General features: G+C 43.4%; 1 protein-coding gene across 1 annotated transcript in view; it reads right to left on the bottom strand.

The window, feature by feature from the left end:
- Positions 1-22009, bottom strand: part of USH2A (usherin) — a 756200-nt gene that overhangs the window by 20845 nt on the left and 713346 nt on the right. Inside the window, exons 64-67 of the mRNA XM_019516454.1 lie at positions 18985-19191; positions 15766-16004; positions 13715-13932; positions 4886-5062 (exon numbers count right to left, since the gene is read on the bottom strand). Of these exons, the coding sequence (XP_019371999.1) occupies positions 4886-5062; positions 13715-13932; positions 15766-16004; positions 18985-19191 (841 nt within the window). The remainder of the gene's footprint in view (positions 1-4885; positions 5063-13714; positions 13933-15765; positions 16005-18984; positions 19192-22009) is intronic.

Here is a 22009-nt window from a genome sequence, read left to right on the forward strand (position 1 = left end):
GGGGGGAAGGAAGGGTGTGCGCGCGTGTGCGTGCATGTGCATGGTGTAATGTTTGTGCATGTGTGTGTGTAGCCAGTAGCAAAGTTATGGTTGGAAGGGACCTCAGGAGGTCATCTAGTCCAACCCCCTGCTCAAAGCAGGACCATCCCCAACTAGATCATCCCAGCCAAAGCTTTGTCTAGTCAGGTTTAGAAAACCTCCAAGGATGGAGCTTCTGCCACCTCTCTGGAAAACCTGTTCCAGTGTTTTACTACCCTCATAGTGAGAAAATTCTTCCTAATACCTAACCTAATATCTGTTAGACTGTTAATCCTTGTTCTGTTATCTATCTGCCATGACTGACAACAGTCCAGCTCCATCCTCTTTCTAACCCCCAGGCTTCTGGTAGTTGAAGGCTGCTATTAAGTTCCCTTTCAGTCTCCTTTTTTCTAGACTAAATAAGCCAGTTCTCTCAGTCTTTCCTCATAAGTCATATCCTCCATCCCCTGAACCATTTTTGTCACCCTCTGTTGGACTCTCTCCGATTTGTCCACATCCTTTCTGTAGTGGGGAGGCCCAAGACTGAACACAGTACTCCAGATGTGGCCTCACCAGTGCTGAATAGAGGGGAATACTCACTTCTCTTGACCTGCTTGCAACGTACCTATTAATGTATCCCACTATGCCATTAGCCTTCTTGGCAACAAGGGCACACTGCTGGCTCATATTCAACTTATTGTCCACTGTAACCCAAGGTCCTTTTCTGCAGAGCTGCTGCCCAGCCAGTCAGCCCCCAGCCTGTACCGGTGCATGGGATTGTTCCACTGAGTGCAGGACTTTGCACTTGTCCTTGTTGAACTTCATGAGATTCCTTTTGGCCCAACCCTCCAATTTGCCTAGGTCACTCTGAATCCTAGCCCTACCCTCCAGTGTATCTGCTGCTCCCCACAGCTTGGTGGCATCTGCAGATTTGCTGAGGGTGCACTCTATACCATCTTCCAGGGTATATAGTATACACAAGTAGTTGGAGATTAGGACACTTGCCCAGAACCATAGGCACCAAGTACACGGGAGACTGAGGGCCTTGGCCTTCCTCAGGAAGAGGGCTGCTGGGACCCAAATCTGAGGAAAATAATGTAATATTTCCTCTTTAAAGGAGAAAGAAGTGGGAAACTGTAGGTTTCCCCTCGCAGGCTAGCAGAGTTCCAGCCTGCAAGGGGGTGGATTGGAGGCAGGGGGTGCCACAAGCATGTGCATACACACATGCACATGGCAGCCAAGGAGAGGTGGAAAGCAGCTCCCACAGTTCCCTCCAAGTAAATCTATAGGAGCAGGGGCAGAGAGGGCACTAGCAATGCTTTGGGGAGGTGGGGGGGAGGCACAGGCGATACATCAGGGGGGCAGGGAGCACAGGCAGTGTGGTGAAGAGGGGTCGGGAGGCCAAGGCAATGCAGCAGAGAGGGACACATGCTCAAGATTTCTGCAACCCTAGTGGGGTGCAGGGCACAGGGCTAGAGCTGGGCCAGACCAGCTCTAGGCAGGAGTGCCTCCATGGTCCAGTGGGCAGAAACCAGCATAGGAGGGAGTGCCATGCTGCCATGACCACCATGGCCAGATCGCCTATGCCCATATACACCCTTCCCCACACATGGGACAGCTGGGGGCAGGGCATACATGTCTATCACCTTAGGCCATCTATCAGATAGATATAGATATATATGTTATATAGATATATATGGGGCCAGGAAGACGCCAGCAAAAGCCCAGGTACCCTAGCTTCTAGCCACACTCGTGCTCACCAGTCCTTTAGTCACAAATCAGAGGTGTGTACGCAAGAAACAGTATTAGCCCTTAAGGTGTGACTACTCACAGTGGGCACATCTACATGTGCGCTTTAATGTGCAGTAGCCTATTTTATTGTGCATTAAATAGTCATGTAAAAAACACATGCAGTTACATTAATTTTCCGTAAAATAGGTTACTGCACATTAAGCTTCACTTTGGGGCTGGACTCAATGATCCTCTGGGGTCCCTTCCAGCCCAAATGTCTATGAAATCTATGAAAACCATGCACATTCAGGCAGCATAACACACATTTCTTTAGTACCTCGCACTGGAAAAAATGCCTTAATACACATGTAGACATGCCCAGTATGTTTTAACTTTAACTCTGATTAACAAGCCACAGATTTAATGTGGTTTAAGTATAACATGTAACTTAACTTTTAGGCAGTATCTTTTTTCACTCCATGTGCCTAAACAGAAGTTACCCAGAGAAATGGTGTTAGTGCCATTCTTGGCATGTGAATCCATTTTCAGATTCTATTTTGCCATCTAAAGAAATATTATTGCACTGGCATACCTGCCTGTGGGAAACCAAATGGAGGTGGCAGCAGTAAATGACCCTTCTGTGTTTATCCTAATAGTCTAGTGATTCGGACACTCACCTAGGAAGTGGGAAGTACAGGTCCTTGCTTCCCTCATTCACAAGAGGTTTGAACTTCAGCTCCTAATTCCCAGTACAGTGAGCTAACCACTGGGCCACAAATAATGCATTATCTACTCTCCTCTCCAGGCCTTCCCTTGACACTGTCTCCATGGTAGCCAAGAGTATGCATGTGTCTATACACACACACAAACACACACACACACATATGTATATATGTATGTGTGTGTGTATAATTATATATATATCATTCTTCTCTCAGCTTCCTCCTGGGTGAGATATATACATATGTATATGTTACATTTAGACCACGTTAAATTACTGCATATTAAAGTGCACATGTAGATGCACCCACTGTGACCAATCACACCTTGAAGGTTAATACTGTTGCTTGCCTGCAAACCTCTGACTTGCCACCATTGGTGATGTGTAGGGGTTGCATGTAGGTGCACGTGCACCCCCTGAGATTGGTGGTGCACCCCCTGAAAGAAGTGCTGCCGATGCTGCCGGTGGCACCTGTGGGCAGTCACTGCTCACCCCCCGCCACTGCTGACACTGACACCGCTGGCAGCATCTACAGGTACTAGCCAATCATTTCTAGCTGTTGCTGACACTCCTGGCAGCATCTGTGGGTAGTTGCCAACCACTTGTCAGCACTTGCTATCCCACCCTCAGCTGCTTTCAGGAGTTACCTGCTCACTGCCACCACATCCCTGCCACCGCCACTGCCACCACAGCCTGTGGGTGGTTGCCATGTCCCCCTGCCTCTGGGGGCATGAATCATTCATGCTTGCCACTAGAGGACTGGTTAGCAGGAATGTGGCTAGGAGCTAGGACCCCTGGGCTCTATCCCTGCTTGGTGTGGGGAGGAGGAATTGAGAATGGCATATCCTGGGATTCTGGAGGACTGAAAAATTGCTCATTTTATCTCCATGGAGCTCAAGCTAACAAGAACTAGGTAGCATGCCCCACAGTTAATCCTCACCTGAAATGTTATAAGTTGGAGATGCTCAGAGGACACTCAGCATGACTTACCAAGTTTTAATGTGCAGACACTCATGTTTTAAGTATCCTTAGTATGGTCTAAGTGTAACTTGTAACTACTCTCGGGTGTTAAACAGATAAAATTAATACTATCACAAGATGCTGGGTGAACAGCAAAAGAGCTTGAATAGGTTCCATGAAGCCAGGGAAAAGACAACTGCAATTTGGGGGTATTGCCCTGCCATGGAGCTAAAGGCTTCCTGTTATAGAATCAGAGTCAAGTAGGGTTGGGAGGGACTTCTGGAACTCATCTAATGCAACCCTCTGCCTGAGTTAGGATCATCCCTATCCAAACCATCCCAAGGAAATCCTTGTCTAACCTCTTACTAAAACTACACGGGCAACCCTGTCACATAATCACATGGCATAGCACCCTAATCTGCCACAGGTAAAACCACTGTCCTGGTGCTGCAGGGGTTGTTAAATTATACTTGAAAGATCCAAGGAAGAAGGCTAAGTCCCTTGCTACATAAGAAGGCCAAAACCCCCATGGCTCCAGATATGCATATCCATAACATTCTTTTCATCTACAAAACTAGTTAACTTGCTGAAGAATATTTAGTTTGGCATGAATTGTTCATAGTAAATTCATAAAGATAAGCCTTTCCTACTCCAGACACTTTCAAATGGACTCCCTTATGATATGTTCTAGTGACTTCCTGGGTACTGAGGAGGCACCAACTGGCCTTTAGTTTTCTGGCTCCTCCTTTTTGCCTCATTTCTTCCTGGTGGATCTCAAACACCTCTGGGTATTGAGGTGGATGTCCATCTACCTACCCCCACAACAATTAAGATTTGGTCTGGAAGATGCAAGCACTCTATCCCAATCCAGCAAAACTTAAAAAGCTACTTAAATCTAAACATAGGAATAGTCCCATTAACTACTTTGGGCTCTTGATGTGCTTAATTTGGAGTGCTTAGTCAAATGTTTTTTGGATTGTTTGTCTCCTTGCAAGATGGAGCCTTAAGAGTATCATGGATTTAAGGGCAGATCCTTCCAAAATGTTTCAACCCTCACTTTTGAGGGGAAGTTCTATAATCAAATCATTGAGGTCAACTCCACACGGTTCCCTGGCTATCTCTACTCATCCCCCATAAGAAGACAGAAAAATGCTTCAGAAACATAACTGATTAGCGTTTTCCCCCTATACCTCTCATATTCAGTGACACCAGAAACAAAACTGGTTTCCTTATTCTAAAGGAAAGGGCATTCATTTATCAGGAGAAAGAACATATACAGAACATATATCCAAAGAAGAACATGTACCAGGAGAAGGTACATGTACAATACAAGGTTTTCAGAGAACCATTACAAATTTTGAGACGTTTCAATATAATGTATTTGTTAGACAACTTTTAAAAAATTAAGCATTTAATACAATAAGATGAACACAGGAATGGGAACTAGAAACTCACTTTTGTCAGATGTCCTAGGTAAATTCAGCTTGGTGTCAAAGCCACTATAGACACGCTGTCCGCCCTCAGTTAACACATACTCCTTTAGCTGCCCATTCAGTAAGAAAGTGTAACTCCAGTCTAGTTGGACCATAGATAAATTGCTGACAACAGAAAATGGACTTCTGTATTGAGGCACTGCCAGAAAAAGGAAATAATTTATTTATAAATGGTGGGCATCTCACTAACTTACATAGAGTGTATACATTAAAGAATACAGGCTGTCCTCTCTCACACTCAAACACATACATACGGAGAAAAGCAGGAGAGAGGGAAAAAAAAGTCTGTCCTTGAATAGCTATCCTGAAACATACTGTATTCCAAGTAAAACCTACAAGGAAAATTAGCAGGGGGAGCTGTTTCTTACTATGTGCCTTATAGTGTCTAGTACTGTGATCCTCAAAGGGTGTGCTGTGAAAAATGGTCTGGATGTGGCCCCTGCCAGGCCAACTTCACATGGCTGGATCAAGCCCTGGCTGTAACAGCACTGCAAGCAGGGATTGGACCCTGGCTAGCAGCACTGCACACATGATGTGGCCTATGGACCAGATCTGGATTATGGACTGGAGAGTGAAATATGCCACCAATTTTAATCCAGAAAAAAAATGTACCCCCTGTATCAAAAAGCTTGGGCAAAACGTGCCTAGTACAAGTGCATACCACCTTCCACTGTAATGCAGAAAAGTAATACAATGACATAAAAATATTCTGCATGACCGAATGTGAATGATTCCTTGTGTTGAGCTTTTGTGTCTCTCATCTATGCTGGTGCAAACCACTGCAGTCATTTTTGTTGTCTTAGTGTGCATAGAGTTGTTTATGGTCCCAAAGTTGCAGTGATTAGTAGAGACTATTTGGTTATGGATATTCTATGTTTTGGGGCTTTGATGGTTGTCACATGGGGCCAGGAAGGATTTCCCTCTCTTCCTCCTCACCCAGGTTGCTTGTGGGGATGGGGACCATATGTCTCGATTTAGCCAGGACAGTCCTGGATTTTGAAGGCTGGCTGGTGAGAATTAAAACAAGAGTCCCAGAAACACAAGCATGGGGTGCAGAGTGGTGCAGAGCAGCACAAAGCACCAGGCAGGTGTGTAGATAGGCACCACTGTCCGCCCACCCATCCACGTGCCTGGTGAACCATACCGCCCTGCCCCCCCCACCTCTGCCTGCAGTAGTGCCACTGACTTGGGAGAGCAGGGTGAGGGGAGCAGTGTCCCAGATGTTCTTATGGTCAGCCTACCTATAAAACTCTGGCTTGCATCTACCGATGCATCTCAAGCAAGACGCAAGAAGTCATCTTCCCGTTTTACTCAGCCTTGGTGAGGCCGTAGCTGGAGTACTGCATCCAATTCTGGGCTTCACACTTTAGAAAGTATGTGGAGAAGCTTGAGAGCGTCCAGAGGAGAGCCACATGTATGATTAGAGGTCAAGAGAACAGGCCTTATGAGGAGAGGCTGAGAGCCATGGGACTCTTCAGCCTGGAGAAGCAAAGGCTCAGGGGTGACTTGGTGGCAGCCTATAAGGGGTGTGCATCAGGAACTGAGAAAATGTCTGTTCACCAGGGCACTCCAAGGGAAGACAAGGTTTAACAGTCACAAACTGCTGGAAAACCATTTTAGACTGGACATAAGGAAAAATTTCCTTACCATCCAAGTCTCCAGAGTCTGGAATAGACTCCCCACAGAAGTGGTGCAAGCGCCTACTCTGGATACCTTTAAGAAATGCTTGAATGCTTATCTTGCTGTGGTGATCTGACCTCAGTTGACATCCTGCCTCCTGGGCAGGGGGCTGGACCCGATGATCTTGTGAGGTCCCTTTCAGCCCTAATGTCTATGAAATCTTTGAGTGTAAGAGGGTTTTTTTTTTCACCTTTCTCAGAAGCCCTGAGTGTTGGCCAGTTTGACTGGAGATTTTGACTGAGGAGCACTGATAGTTCTGCTTGGACTTAGAAAACATAGAGGTTCTTTGCTGGAGGATCTTGCTCCTCCACTCAGATTCACATAAATCTCCACATTTGGAATGAAAAAAGAAATTTACTCCACAGATTGGCAGGGAGTGTGGGCTTCTTTTCCATCCTGTGTGTGGGGGGGGCAAGGATGGGATGGGGAAGGGAGGGAATAATCCTCTTTTGTAGATTATAACAAATTAATTCCAGTCCTTGCAGTGGTAGGACACTGACAGTGCCTTCATTCTCTTGCTTTACCTGTGGCAAGTTAAAGGCATTTTTGATGCATTCTGCCTGGTAGTTGTGTGTGAGGTTCCTTGCTGAAGTTTATGGGTGTTTATACACATGCTTGGGGGGGGGGGGGGCCGCGGCTTTAATTAAAGCATCTCTGAGAGCTGCTCTAATTAAAGCTCCCAGTGCATCATGTGTATCAGTATCCCCGTGCTGAAAAATGGCAGCAGGGGCGCTTTAATTAAAGCTTTAGTTAAAGCACCCCCACCACCATTTTTCAGTGCAGGGGTGCTGATACATGTGATGTTAGAGTCTGCTGGAGTATGGTAATTACCATACTCCAGCAGACTCAATTGAGTTTGCTGTGACACACTAATTCCAGCATGTCAGAGCAGCCTCAATACATGTGTATAGGTGTCCTTAGACTAGATTAGACAAACATTTGTCTAGGATGCCTCAGATAGAGCTGATCCTTCCTTGACCAGGTCTTGAATTACATGACCATCTCAGGTCCCTTCAAACCCTACTTTTCTATGAAAACCAGCCAAGACCTTCCTACCAAGCCACCATTAGCATACAAGTTTCCAGTTAATAGATATACTACTATTCAGTATCTTTCAGATGGTAGAGTAATATTCTCATATTTTGTTTAATTCCTACTCCCCATTTAACAGGTAAAGGATCTTAGTATTAACTATAGTTGGAAGCTATTTTTCATATCAAATCAATATTTATTGCAACCAAGCCCAAAGGACTAGATGAAGTTAATATATTTTTTTCCAAACTAAACTGCTTAGAAAGTGAATTATGTTCTTTTGGCACCCATTCAGTTTTAAAGCTTTTTCTTGAACCATTAGTTTATTTTCATAGATAGTTAAAAAGCCTTACAAACAGCAATTCACATATAATTCATCGCCCTGACTAATCAATCAATAGTGTAGTACATTAGTGTATAATCAAGAACTGGTCCCTAAATACAGACATGTTCATTTGTCATGATTTTGGCACTGTACTTAAAACAAAGAATGTCCATAAACCATTGTCTCCTTTTTTAATGAAATGCTTCAGGTCTTACTAATGAAGGAGACACAAGGAGTGACAGTGAAAACATATATTTTAGTGGCTTAGGAGGTTGTTGTTGAGTAAGGCTAAATGCAGATGTTCAAAAAGCCTGAGGCAGAAGCAATCTAAGTCTTGCATTTTACTTTAAGTGCCTTAGGTTAAGTCAGGAGCAAATAGAACAGACATTCATCCTTTAGTGGGAGAGGGGCACATCTCTACCAGGGCTGCCTGCACTGGTAGAGATCAGCAGGTTGGGAGATGCTCCTGCACACTTCCCAGCAGGCTCTGCTTGCCAGGCCACCCCTGATTGGCTGCTGGGCCAAGCAGCACTTCCCCCCACCTCTCAGAGCAATGTCAGCCACAGGCATGATAATCCTGCTCCGCCATGCCTAGCTCTGGTCCTGCATGAGCTGGTGCAACACCAGGGAGCAGGATCAGAACTGGGAATCTCTCTTCCACCCTCCCCCAGCAGCAGATGCCCACAGCCTTGTGCCATGCAACAGAGAAAGGGACACCCTGCAGAAGGAAGGATTGGGCTCCTTGGAGCTTTGACAAACTGTGGCAAATTTTGACAAATTCCTGCAATCTCACTGGGTGCCTGCTGCCATTCTCCAAAGCTCTGACTGGCCTAATCCTTCCTTCTCCAGAGCATCTCCTCCTGCCTAGGAACACTGTATAAAGATAGAAAAATACTGAGCTACAGATGTTCCCCTTCCTCCCCAACTTCCTTGCTTGAGGCTGACAACTCAGAGCATCTGAGCATGAGCTGAGTTCCAGCATGCCTCTTTGTGAGGGGGAGGAAACAGGGAGCTGCAAAGTCAGCAGAGGATCTGATACAGAAGTTTGATAGACCAGTTTAACTGTGACAGACTGGCTGGTGGGCTCACCACCAGCCCCAGACTGTTAGCTTGAGTCCAAAGGGCTCGGGCTTCATTGGTAGAGGCAGTTTTCCTTCTTCACCAATCAGGGGAAGGCAGAAGGCAGGCAGCCACACATTGACCCAGGGATGAGGTAAAAGAGAGGACCAAAAAAGAGAACTAACCCCTTGAGCTTCCTGATTGGTCCATTCCCAATGGAAGCAGAGTCTCCAGAGGGAATAAAAGCCCATGTGCTGAGCACACAGGTGGCTTTGACATGGGACAATAAAGAGGGCTGATGAAGAGCTGGTGTTGCTGACTAGTGGGGCAGAGCAGTTGCTCCAGAAGCACCTGGAAGATGTCTTTGCCGGATGGGAGCAGCCAGTGGTGCAGGGAGAGTCTGGGAGTGGACAGGATCACAGCAGCAGCATGAGGCACCGCGGGTCCCCAACCCTGCATGAGGCAGGAGCCTAGCCCCCATTTGGTACACAAAGTGGTACACTAGGCTGATAGAGCTGAATGGGACCTGGCAACTGCATGAGGCAGCATGCATCCCCAATCTTGTACAAGGTAGGAGCTGGGCCATTGATGCATGAAGCATTGCACAAGGCCCTAGAGATGAAGGAACAGTGGGGCTCCACTAGGCAGTGCGGTCCTTTTCCCCCTGCCCAAAGTAGGTGCCTCTTCAGTGCACGGGGTGGTGCACAGGGCAGAGAGTGGGCTGACAGGCCAGACAAGCTGCATGAGGCAGCTTGGGCCTTCTCGTTGGGAGTGGCATGGGTTAACCATCCAGTGGGGGCGAGGTATGCTTTGCCCCAACACACTGCTGAAGACCAGCCAAACCTTTCAAAAGCCATGGAGTCATGAGTCAGCCAGGAAGGGGATTTCCACAGGGGAGGTGAGGGCCTTCCCCACTGTGGGCAGCTGAGGCGAAGCCCCTGATGGGAGAAGACAATTTGCCCTGGGACATAAAGAGGGATCCAGGGCTCCTGTCTGCTATGGTTTAGGGCCCTGCCTAGATGAGAAACCTTGAGAGGGTAATGGTGTTTATTAGGTGACAGGGTCCCTGCTTGGATTGTTACTTCTTCTTTAGGCACAGCTACTATGCTAGTGTTGGGCTCAGTTTCTTTTTCATGCTGCTGGGATTCTGTTATTACCCTGTGTTCGTTATTGAATTAGAAGAGGATTCATCAGTTGCCCTGTATTTGTATTTATTGTATTGGTTATTTTATGCATATGTGTTCTATTTGATGTAACCTCAATGTGTATGTTATATATTGTCCTATCACTGTCAGGTATTCCTGTCATTGGGTTGTATTGATTATCTTTAGGTATGTATGTTTTATTTGATGTAACTTTATTGCATATACTGCCTGTTATTCTCGTCATTAGTCTGTTGATTAACCTCCATTTTATCACTGAGTGCCTCCCATCCCCTACAGGTTGAAGTGCCCTGATGAGGGGCAGGCGCTGCTGGCTAACCCAAAAGCCACAGGGAATTAGGCCTATGCTTGAGTTCAGGGTTAATTTGAGTTTTTTGTCTGGGTAAATTTATATCTATAAATAGCATTTATATTAGGGCTGTATGAAACAGCACCATTCCATTTCAACTTGCATTTTGACATTTCGATGGAACAGCATTTCGTTTTGAATTTCATTTCAATTAGAAACCACTGTTCTGTTTTGTTTCACCAAAACATTTTCGCTGTTTCGACACTGTTTCAATGTTTCGCCCATAGGCTATAACAGGGAAGTTCGAAACAGCCTATAACTTAGTCATTTTTGATTTGGACAAAACTTGCAGGAATGGTAGCCCCTTCTGAGGGCATGATGCCTGCCAAGTTTCAAGAAGATAGGTGCAGGGGTTTCAGAGAAACTGCACCTCAAATTCTTGAAAGCAAAAAACTCATGTCACGTGTACATGGTAAGCCACAGTGGGGTCAAAACTGCAGGCACGCGAACACCTGCTAAGGTCATGATGCCTGCCAGCTTTCAAGTAGATAGGTACAGGGCTTCTGAGTTCTGGGGCCATGCACCTCAGGCTGGTGACAGGCAAAACTCGTGACATGGGTGCTTGTGGGACTGTGTCTGTCTTGGGGCACACGGGGGTGAAAACTGCAAGCCTGCTAGGCCCTGCTGTGGCCACAAAACCTTCCAGCTGTCAAGGAGATAGGTGCAGGGGGAGTCTGGGCTTTAGGGTCCTGCACCCCAGCTGCTGACAGGCAGAACTCATGACACGAGTGCGTGACACTGTGTGTGTGTTAAGGTGCACCCTCACTCAGCAGACACCAAGGCAGAAAGCAGGGCAGTTCAAACAATGCTGCCTTTTATGCAGTTTTTCCATCCCTCCCCCAGAGCATGGGGATTGGAAGAGACCTCAGGAAAGGATGACAGTCACTGGCCAGCTACACAGTCAATAATGAGAGCGCTCCTTCCCCACCACTTCCCCCTTCCTGTCCTTACTTTAGTTTCTGTTTCCATGCAAGCAAGCCCAGCTTGAGCTTCGAAACTCAAAATGTTTTGAAAATTTCGAAATGTTTCGACTTGCCTCGTTTTGTTTCAAGGCTGTTTCAAAGCTCTCTGTTTTGTTTCAATTTAGCTGTTTCAAACTCGAAACGAGTTGAAACAGCATTGAAATGAAATTGCCGGTGAAATTTCGCACAGCCCTAATTTATATATATGTATGTATGAAAATTTATGGCTCTGTAGAGAAGGAGGTGAGTTGGCTTATAGTTAGGCAGCCATGCTCCTCACAGCATATACATTCCCGCTAACATGGGTCACTGTTGCCTCCCAAGTCTGGGGGGTCACCAGGTCGCCAACCAGGGGGGGTCCCCTAGTGGCTGATTGCTGAGCCTGAAATCACCAGCGGCAAAAACTGAAGTACACGTCCCCAGTTTCATGCCTGGCATTTCTAGGGGGTGCATGGCCAATCTCAGAGGTTGCATGTCCAACCAATATGCATCACCAATGCCCTCTAACATCCCTTCCATTTGAAGAGGTGGTACCTTCGACATACCACCCGGGTTACATAACCTAAATTGCTTAACTATATGCATCCAGGTCTATCTTAGATTAGTTTTCGCCATCTTTAAACTGGTCTGTGTGTACCGAACTTCTATTTGGTTATGGGTATGTACCAGTTTCCAATAATTTTTACTGGTGTAGGTGCAACATCTGTACCTAGCCTAAAGTAATAAGTCACTAGTGGATACTACTACTAGTGGATACTACTTCTCTATTGGAATCAAACCAGTACTGCATCACAGTCATTATACTGCTAAACAATAATGTATACTGTGTTATAAAAGAATAGGTATGATTGTATATACTTCACTGATCAAGAGTTCTAAATATGGATGTGGCCATTGCAGTAATGCTAGACTATGAATTTAGTAAATCTCCTCCTCCCCTCCCACAAAAAATAGCTCTACCAATAAAAGCACAGTTTTGAAGGAGCAATTGCATCTCTACAGAGTCTTCTGCATCAGTCTGAGGTTGCATCTCTTTCACACCTGTAATAAACATGTTGTTTAGACCAGTGGAAGGACCTTCTGCTTCTAGAGCAGGAGAGCATGATTTCTGTCTTCAGTGTCATTGTTATGCCACATAAGGGCTATAGAGCACTTCCCAAGAGACCAGCTCTTTAATTACAATACCTTAGTAGAACCGTACAATGTCTTATTTGCTGGCTTAGATTTCAATAACTTCCATACAAAATTTGCTTGTGGTGGAAAAAGGGATTTTTCAGAGATGTGGTTTAGTAAATTTTGAGGCTGTAGTGTGCCAAGAGAATATTCTTTGCCAGGTAACAGGCATATGTACTGCCAAGACAAATTGCCTGTTATATCCATTTTCCACTATTTTGGCTATGACCCTGTATTTACAGGGGAAAAAAGATCATGTTAAACTACTGCAAATTCAGTTTAGATTATAAGATCAACTAACATCTACGTTAGATTGTAAAATCAACTTAAATACATAATGTCTGTGTATTTATTTGCTACGTAAGCCTCATGTGTATAATGTTTGAACATATAGTAATGAGGAATTCTTTTCTTTTTTTATAAAATGGTCCAATTCCACATATGCAACGCAGGCAAAACTCTTGTGATGTTCATTTGGAGAGCTACTCCCATGAGGACAACAGGATCAGACCCTCCAAGAAAATCACAGTGCCCTCAAAAAGTCCTGCTTTCCTTTCTTTGTGCCAACCTTTCTGCCTTGCTTACATTCTGACCAGGCATATTTATTTTTATTCAATTATAGCATCATGAGGTTGGAACCATGGCACTAGAAAGGACCATAAAGGTCATCTAGTTCAACCCCCTGTACAAATGTCTGCTTTGCTTTAAGGGGACACGTTCCACATACTTAATATGTCTGACTATGAATAAAGGAAGAGCTTTCATGACTATAAAAAGTAGAAAGACAAGGAGCTTGAAATGAGAAAGGAAAGGTTTAGACTAGATGATGCAAAAATAGTATTGAACAGTAAGAGCAATCAAACAGCAGAGCTGACTTCCCTGGAGCAGGTGGCTGATGCATAATTACTGGAGATGGTTAAAGAAGGATGCTAGTGGGAATGATCTAATGAGTTCTTTAAAAAAGATGGGAATAGACTTAATGATTTTTCTGACCCTATACAGTCCTACATGCTAGAAAGATAATTCCTTACTGTCCCCATATACTCACATTCCTTCTTGGTAGTAAAGCTGATCCATTCTGAAGCACTGCTGCCCACAGAATTGTAGGACACCACTCTCAGGTTGTAAGCTGTGTAAGGCTGAAGGTCACTCACGTTGGCACTCTGACCTTTCCCTTCATATTTCACTTCAGTTGGACCAGAACTGCAAGTCTTTGCCACTGACTTTAAGTAGGGAGGGCAATAAGTGTGCATGTGGAGCTCGTAGCTAGAGAGAAAGAGATTGACATTTGGATGAGTCTTATTTGACAAAACAATCAGGTAGCACACTCTCTCCATGTTTTTTGGAGGCCTGGCTGCTGGCTATTACTCCATATCTTGGATCATCTTTATTGCCCCTTTCTGTACCTTTTCTAATTCTACTACATTCTTTTTAAGATGTGGGTACACCATGGATTTATATAGCTGCATGGTGACGTTTTCCCTTTTGTTTTCTATTCTCTTAATGATTACCAGCATTTTATTGAGTTTTTTGGTGGCCACTGAGAATTGAGCCAATGTTTTTAGGAAACTATCTATAATGACTCAAACGTCTTTTTCCTTTGTCGTAACAACTAGTTCAGAGCCCAGGATTATGTACGTATTGTTGAGGTTATTTTTCCTCATGTGCATATGTTGCACATGTCAAGACTGAAGTTCTTTTCTGCCTTCTCATTTAACTTGCTGAGATTTTTCTGCAGATTTTTGCCAGGAGCCTGGGTTTGACTACCTGGAATAATTTAATATCATCTGCAAACTTTGAGATTTCACTGGGCACTCCCTTTCCATGGTCATTTATGGAAATTCTGAACAAAACTGGGCCCAGAACAGATCCCTGTGGGATCCCAATTTCAGCTTTCCTTCATCCTGAAAAATGACCATTTAGGCATTTGTTTCCTATCTTTTAAACAGCTTTCAATTCAAGAAAGAACCTTGCCTCCAATCCTCCAGCAATTTAATTTTTTTAAGAGCCTTGGTGAGGGACCTTGTCAAAGCTGTTGGAAAATCCAAATTTATTATATCAACTGGATGCTTGTTACCATCCTCAAAGGACTCCAAAAGACAGGATTCCCTTTTACAAAATCATAATGACTCTTCCCCCAGCAGATCATATCTGGCCATGTGACTGATGATTTTGTTCTTTATTATAGATGCTACCAACTTGCCAGGGATAGAAGTGAGACTCACTGGTCTGTAGTTCCCAAGATCACCTCTGAAGCCCTTTCTGAAGATGGGTATTATGTTGACAACCCTCCAGTTCTTTGGTACAGATGCTGCTTGTAAAGACAGGTTATATACTACTGCCAACAATTCAAACATTCAGAATATTACTAGGTATTTCCAAGGTCTGAAAACCTACAGGTAGCAGCTTTAGGTAGTGCAGAATACTGCTGCCTGCTTAGAGCTTGATCTTTTGCTCACTGAATTTAAGAGCAAAGCACCCAGTTACTTCAGTGAGATAAGACTAGGGCCTTATTGAGTAGACCTGCTGTATGGGGGGAAAGGAAAAAACAAACAAACAAAAAAAGGTGATGCTTGCTGTTCACAGATTTACTTCCAAGCCTAATTGAAAATGTTGACTTTGATCAACAAGACCACTTGTGGTCTAGATCCTCTCTGTTTTAGAAATTACTCCTTGGCCATTTTGTCTCTTTGAAATAAAAGACTTTCACTACTACCCTCTCTAGGGAAGTGGCTGGGAGTCAAAAACAGGATGTTCTTAGTGGAGGGCTCTTGATTCTGGAATCAGTTCCCTGAACAGTATATCAAAAGTGACAGCCAACATGCAATGAAATGCTCCTCTACTCATGCAATATTCTCCTCGAAACAAATGCTGGAGAACAGCAAGCAGCAGTTAAGATTTGAGACTCTGGATTCAGAATGGAACTTATGTTACTTTGGATATCATCATCATTATTTACAAATACATTAAGGAAAACTCAAGATAGGGCTTGATCTCAAAGCCCACTAACAGATTTGGCCAAAAAATTATATTAAAGGAAATAGTACATCTAATTGACCCTCCTGTTTTTGAAATTCTCAACCAGACCATTATTCTTACCGTTTCATGATGCCATTGGGTGACTGAGGTGCACTCCACTGGAAAGATGCCATTCTTGAGGTTACGGTATGGATATGTGGAGGGGGCTGTTCTGAAGGTGGAGCTGGCTGAGTGGTCAGTTGAGCTACTGGCCCTTTGCTGCAACAGTTGAAACAGGTGCAGGCCTCTACACCAACAGAGTATGTAGTGAAAGGTTTAAGGCCATGTATTGTTTGCTGGGTGGCAGTCCCTTCAGACAACTGCAAAAGGCAAGAGGGAACTTTAGAGTACCTTGTACTGCACAATGCACATACTCATTAAACATTCTGAGTTCTAGCATCTTTGACCTGATGTATCCAAGGAATCTAGAACTGACCCCTATCTTTCACCATCTGTTCATATAGGGAGGAAGACCTCTGCAAAGGGATACACATAGGTAAAAGAAGGGGTCTGAGATCTTTGTTTATACAGGACCAATGACCCTGCTGTATTGAACAAATGGCACAGAGGGGTTATGGCCACTATTCAAGCCCTCAGGAAGAGAGAAACTGGCAGTGCTGAAGGAGACATTTTGGCCTAAATGCTACCATAGCTCAGAAGAAGCGTGAGTGGCTAGCAACTGGGTAACATTTATGGCAGTAGATAACTGGAAAAAACAAACCATACTGCTTTCTGGAACTGCCTTTTCCCCACTTTGCTGTAGTCACATTGTAGGGGTAGCTTCCAGAGCCAAAGAAACTAAACAATGTGTAGAAAAAAGCAGTGTTGACATCCACCTTGCATTGATAAGGTGTAATTAAGCAAGGAAAACAGTACTGTTCATGGGCAGAGTCCAAAAATTGGTGGTAAGGCAAAAGAAAGAAAAAGCTCAGAGTCTGAGCCCTGCATAAGGAGAAATCCAACACATTCTACCATAACACATGAATGTCATTAAGTTTTGACAGATAACCGTGTGGACAGGTATTGAGGAAGATGGTCAGAACAAATGGGATATGACCAAAGGCTTCTGATTCCCATCTGTAATCAAAGGGTACAGCACTTGACACTGAGGTACTTCCTTAACTGAATATTGATAACATCAATCTTAGTTTACTCATAGGCATGTAGCATTTTTACACCAGCTTGCTGATCTGTCTTGAGGTATTCTTCAGCACTCCCTGCTTTGCCCCCAGATCACTGAGGATTTCTTGCCTCAGTGACATTATGTGGGATTTTCTGTCAATGGCTGGATACAGCCTTGTAACAGCCCACAGAGAAGAAACCGAGCAGCTTTGCAGCCCTACTAACACTCAAGACTGCAGTAGCTCAACCTTGGCTGTTCAGCCACACCCAGAGAATGGCAGCAGATCTCCCTAGATATGAATAGGCAGGAGACTCACTCCAAAACTAGTATCTTATGGTGAATTTACATGTTATACTTAGGCCACACTAAATCTGTAGGAAGTTAAGTGAAGAAAGGTGCAGCGAGCATAGAAACATAGACAGTTCATCTGTAGAAAGGTTAGTACATATTGTGAGCATTCACGTATCAATGGTTTATACCATTTTTGTTTTGTTTTGTTTTGCCTGCACAACCACTAGAGACTTGCCACTAGAGAGCTAGTGAACAGGCGCATGGCTAGGAGCCAGGACACAAGGACTCTATCTCTAATTTGGATAGGGGTTGGGGACTTAGAGCAGTGTATCCTGGAATGCTGGAGGCCTGCAAATTGCTTATGTTATCTCCATAGAGCAGACTCAGGTTACCCTAACATGATTTGGGTAGCATGGTCCAGAGTTAACTCTTGTCCAAAGTGCCATAACTTTCAGATGCTTAGAGGGCAGTTGGCATGTCTTAATAAGCTTTAATGTGCAGATGCTCATATTTTAAGTGTTCTTAATATGGTCTAAGAATAACCTGTGGGAAACAGGAAGACAGGGAGCCCTAAACCTGTCCTACACCCACAATGAGCAATGGAAGAACACCAATTCTACAATGTTCAGGGCTCTCAAAGGTTAAGCAAGTGATTGGATTGTTACTAACTTCATCCTTATCAAGTAGTTCTGTGCTATACAGTATCATTATGTTCCTTAAATCTACTTTAAAGCTAGACTGCAGCAGCCCAAACTTGCAAATTCCCTGACTGACTTTAGAAACATAGACTCCAAACACTGAACATTGCCTAAGCAATTGATTTATTGAGACTGAACTGAAGAGATGGCACCCTTTAAGCACCACCACAGCCTGGATGCAACAAAGGACTGAAATGCTTGGTGGTGGTAACAACTCAAACCAAAAATAAATAAATGACTTGTTTCAGGCATGTGCCCTATACCCCCAGCATTTTTACAGATACATGTGATCCCAGGCCTCCTAATGTTTGTTATACATTTCAAATGAGGTAACATGGATTTTTTTTTAACCCAGTAGTAACTATTTAAAACACCTGGCTCCCCACATTGCTTAAATGTTGATGATAGCATGTGTGGCTTTCCTCCTCATTAAGATTACTTTTTCTGCATAGAATATGACAGGCCATAAAAAAAACCTGCACAGCACTTTTAACACTTGTAGTTGAGCTACATAACAGGGAGGTTACCAGAGGGCTCAATGGAGCAGATACAGAAGAAAATCCTCAAACACCTGATATAGTATATTTTTCCCCTGATGCCTTTGGATGCAGTGACAAGGATAGGTTAGGGAAAGAAGTCATATTGCATGACTGGAGACAGATGGACACCATTATGATGTATTAATTCTGTCACACCAGGTAAATCTGTCTTGCTAGCAATCCTTGAAACCTCCCATTGTAGGAATTGCTGGGTTACCATCTCTCAAGACTGAACTGAGGGAACAGAAGTCATTCTAAAACATTATAACATAATAACTAAGAGTTCAGTGATTTCTGACTGACTAGACTCCATGCCTAAACAATTGGTTTATTGAGACTGAACTGAAGAGATAGCTCCCTTTAAGGGCCATCATAGCCTGAGATTCTTCTCACATTTTTTTCAATATATTACCACATAATGAAGGTTTTGGAGGCAAGGTTAATTCTTTTGAAAGCACAGGATTTAGCTAAGTATGGTGCCAGTCCTTTTTCAGCCAGAAGAAAGCATTACAGAGCAGAAATAAAACACACACTTGCATGCATGTGCAAATGCACAAGCACACAAAAAGCTAGCAAAGAATAGAACTGAAAAGTCTAAACATATCCAGAGTTCAACTCGAAATATAAATTTTGCTTGGTTCATACTCACCACCACTTCAGTGCCTCTGGTGTTAGAGAACAGCCGGTAGAGACTAACTATCCCATTTGGTTTAAGAGGTGGGCTGATGTTTACCACAGCTAAGGTAGAAGCCACAGTGTGGAACTTAGGTGCATGAAGGCCTTCAGGTGGGGCAGGGCCTGTCCTACAGCGTGACCACCTGCTTGGAGCCCGGCCTGCAGAATTTATGGACCATACCTCAAAAAAACACATCATAAAGAGCAATTTATGAAGGGGTTGAGCCTGGTAAATGCTGAGCATTCCAGGGTGGTGCTGATTTGGTGAGACTGTTTAGAAGAAGAAGAAACTATGGTATAATTTAAGGCAATTGTGCAGCATATCACTAGACCCTCCATGGAGAGGAAATAAGCTCATACATTAGTGGAGGAACAAGAACATTTTTCACCATTGTCATCAGGGAGGGCAAGTAAACTGTATCCAGAGCAAGTATTTTTTCATTAGGTTCATGCAAGGCTGAGCCTTTTTGTTTTTGCCAGGCAATATGCTATAGAAAGGAGCTTCCAAATTATACCCAGGATAAGGCTCAACAGCAAGTCCCAGAACATACACATTCTGATGTTATCCAACCAAAAATACTTATCCAGACTGCAATTCTGCCATTGTTCTCCCACAAGTAGACACAGAGGCATAACAGGGCAACTTGGCATGGGGGGCAGCAGTGATGTACAGGACACGGACAGCTCCTGGGTGCTGAATAGACCCCTGTGTCCATGCCAAGCCCCAGTTAAATTAATCTGGCTCCAATTGGGATTTTGATTCTGTTTACTGATTTAATTACAGGAACAGGGCTTTATTTATTTAAGCAATCTGTAAGGAGACATCACTCTATTAACTCTATTAATATAATCAATCAATTGGCAACATTTTCTGTAACTTGTAAGATAACCACACTTTTCTGAGTGTCCTATTTAAGTCAGAATCTCTAATTTATTCATTTACTTTTGCAAGAACATTTGCTTCATTGTCAAAGCACAAAGACAGTAGCTTCAGCTCTAAGGTTTCAAAATTCAACAGCTTGAATTAGGCCTGATTAAGAACTACATGTCTCTATGAACTGTGCCTACTGATTTTGTCAGCTTCCCAAAACCAGACTGATCTGCAGACTACATAAAACTCAGCACTTATTAAACAGAGTCTCCAACAAATCTGCATGAAAATTAAATTTTGCTTTCATCAAGGAGTGAATAAACATATGGAAGGATGTATAATCTTATTTATCAAAAACCATTTGTATAATTAAACACGAATATCATAAAAGGTTGCCTTAGGTCGTCATTTGCATGAGTAAGTAATTTGTAGCATGTCAGGTACAATAGACAGAATAGATGGATGTGTGAGTGTATAGGGTTAAATTAGGCTCAATATTAGCCAACCACATAGTGATCAATCAGAATGATAGATCTAAATGGCAATACAAGAGGACTGTCTGAGCGATTTTTAGTATAAGTATTCCTTAGTAAGCTTTCATGTTGAACAGTTCTAACTACAGTAAAACACGTTCTTATGTAATCTCTCCTGGGCAGGTCTTCTTTTTTTTTAAGTTTGCATCTTCCTATCTAAACTGACCCTGGAGAACTTCTACTAGTGTTCTGAATTTACAGCAAGTTCAAAGAACCCTAGGACATTTCGAAAGAGGGCTCATACTGGAAAGTAGTGATTTTTAATATTGTGATCTGAAAACCATAGGCAGCAGTTAAAGTTAAGGAATTCAAATTATTCCCTCACACTGTTTATAGTACATAATGCTATTAAAGGACACATTACTCATCGCTACAAATGAGACCCTAAGCCCAAAGGTTTGTGCAGAGTGCTTTTGTTTCAATGAAATCTGTGATATATCTATAGTGAACTCTTCATGAAGCCAAACTCCTTTCAGTTTACTGCAATAGGTCAAACCCTCTATCTCATTTAAGCCCTTGCTGCTATAGAGATTTGCCAACTGTAGTTCATTTTAAAGGGGCATATTTCTGCATAGAAGGACAGTTCTTAAGAAGGATGAGGTTCTGAATGACCCACCTGTATTGACTTAAAACCAGACTTGGAGTCAATGCTCCAGAGTTCTATTTTAACCTGTGGGAATAAATGTGTGTAGTGTTAACGAACAAAGACCAGATCTACAAAAGGTCCAGCAGTGTCAGGCAGAGATAATCAAGCTACTCAAGCAAGAACTGGAAGTAGTATAGCCATGTTAGCCCAGCATTGTGCATATGCTAATTAACTCACTGAGAGGAGTTTTGTACTTGCAAGTTATTGCACCTACTAAAACATTGAAGAGAAAGTCAAAGACCTTTCAAACATGTTTTACCTAGCATTCCTGAACATTAGAACATATTACAAGGATTAATGCCAGGTAAAACATGTTTTCTATATATTTAAAACTGCATTAATTCTTTCAGAAATGCATCAATCTAAGATGTGATACGGTTAAGACAAGGGAAACGCAATAACATTCATAAATGGTTCTAACACCTTTAGTATATAGGGACATCAACACTGTTGAGTGTATATATATTTATACAAGGTATATTTTACTTTAAAAAGCCAGCTGCGAACATAAATATAGGAGGGGGGAAATGACCATGGCACTAGATAACCATTGTAGGTGGAGGCACTTCACAGAGAAAAGAAAACCCACTGAACAAGGTACACATAACTTAAATTCCCTGAATATATTATCTCCAACTCATTAAAGCTTACATCATGGTTCGTGGCTCAGAAGTCTGCCAAAATCCATATAGCCCTCAAAGGGTGTATTATCTCCAGGAAGCCAGGAGGGGGCTCCCAAAGCATCTCCAGAAGGAGTTATTCATACCTCTTCATCAATTCGCTGGCCACCTGCCCAGACAGCACTTTGAAGTAGGGTCAGAGAGAGAAGCTCTCTGGAGGCAATATATTCAGAGAACTAGAGAATTTCACTTACAGGTAAGTAAGCTTGTTTTCTTCATAAATGGGTCTCTAGAGCCCTCTACTAGTAGAAACTGGCAGCAGCAATCAC

Source organism: Gavialis gangeticus, unplaced genomic scaffold (genome assembly GCF_001723915.1).
Source record: "Gavialis gangeticus isolate Ggan-Ray unplaced genomic scaffold, GavGan_comp1, whole genome shotgun sequence".
Classification (NCBI taxonomy): Eukaryota; Metazoa; Chordata; order Crocodylia; family Gavialidae; genus Gavialis; species Gavialis gangeticus.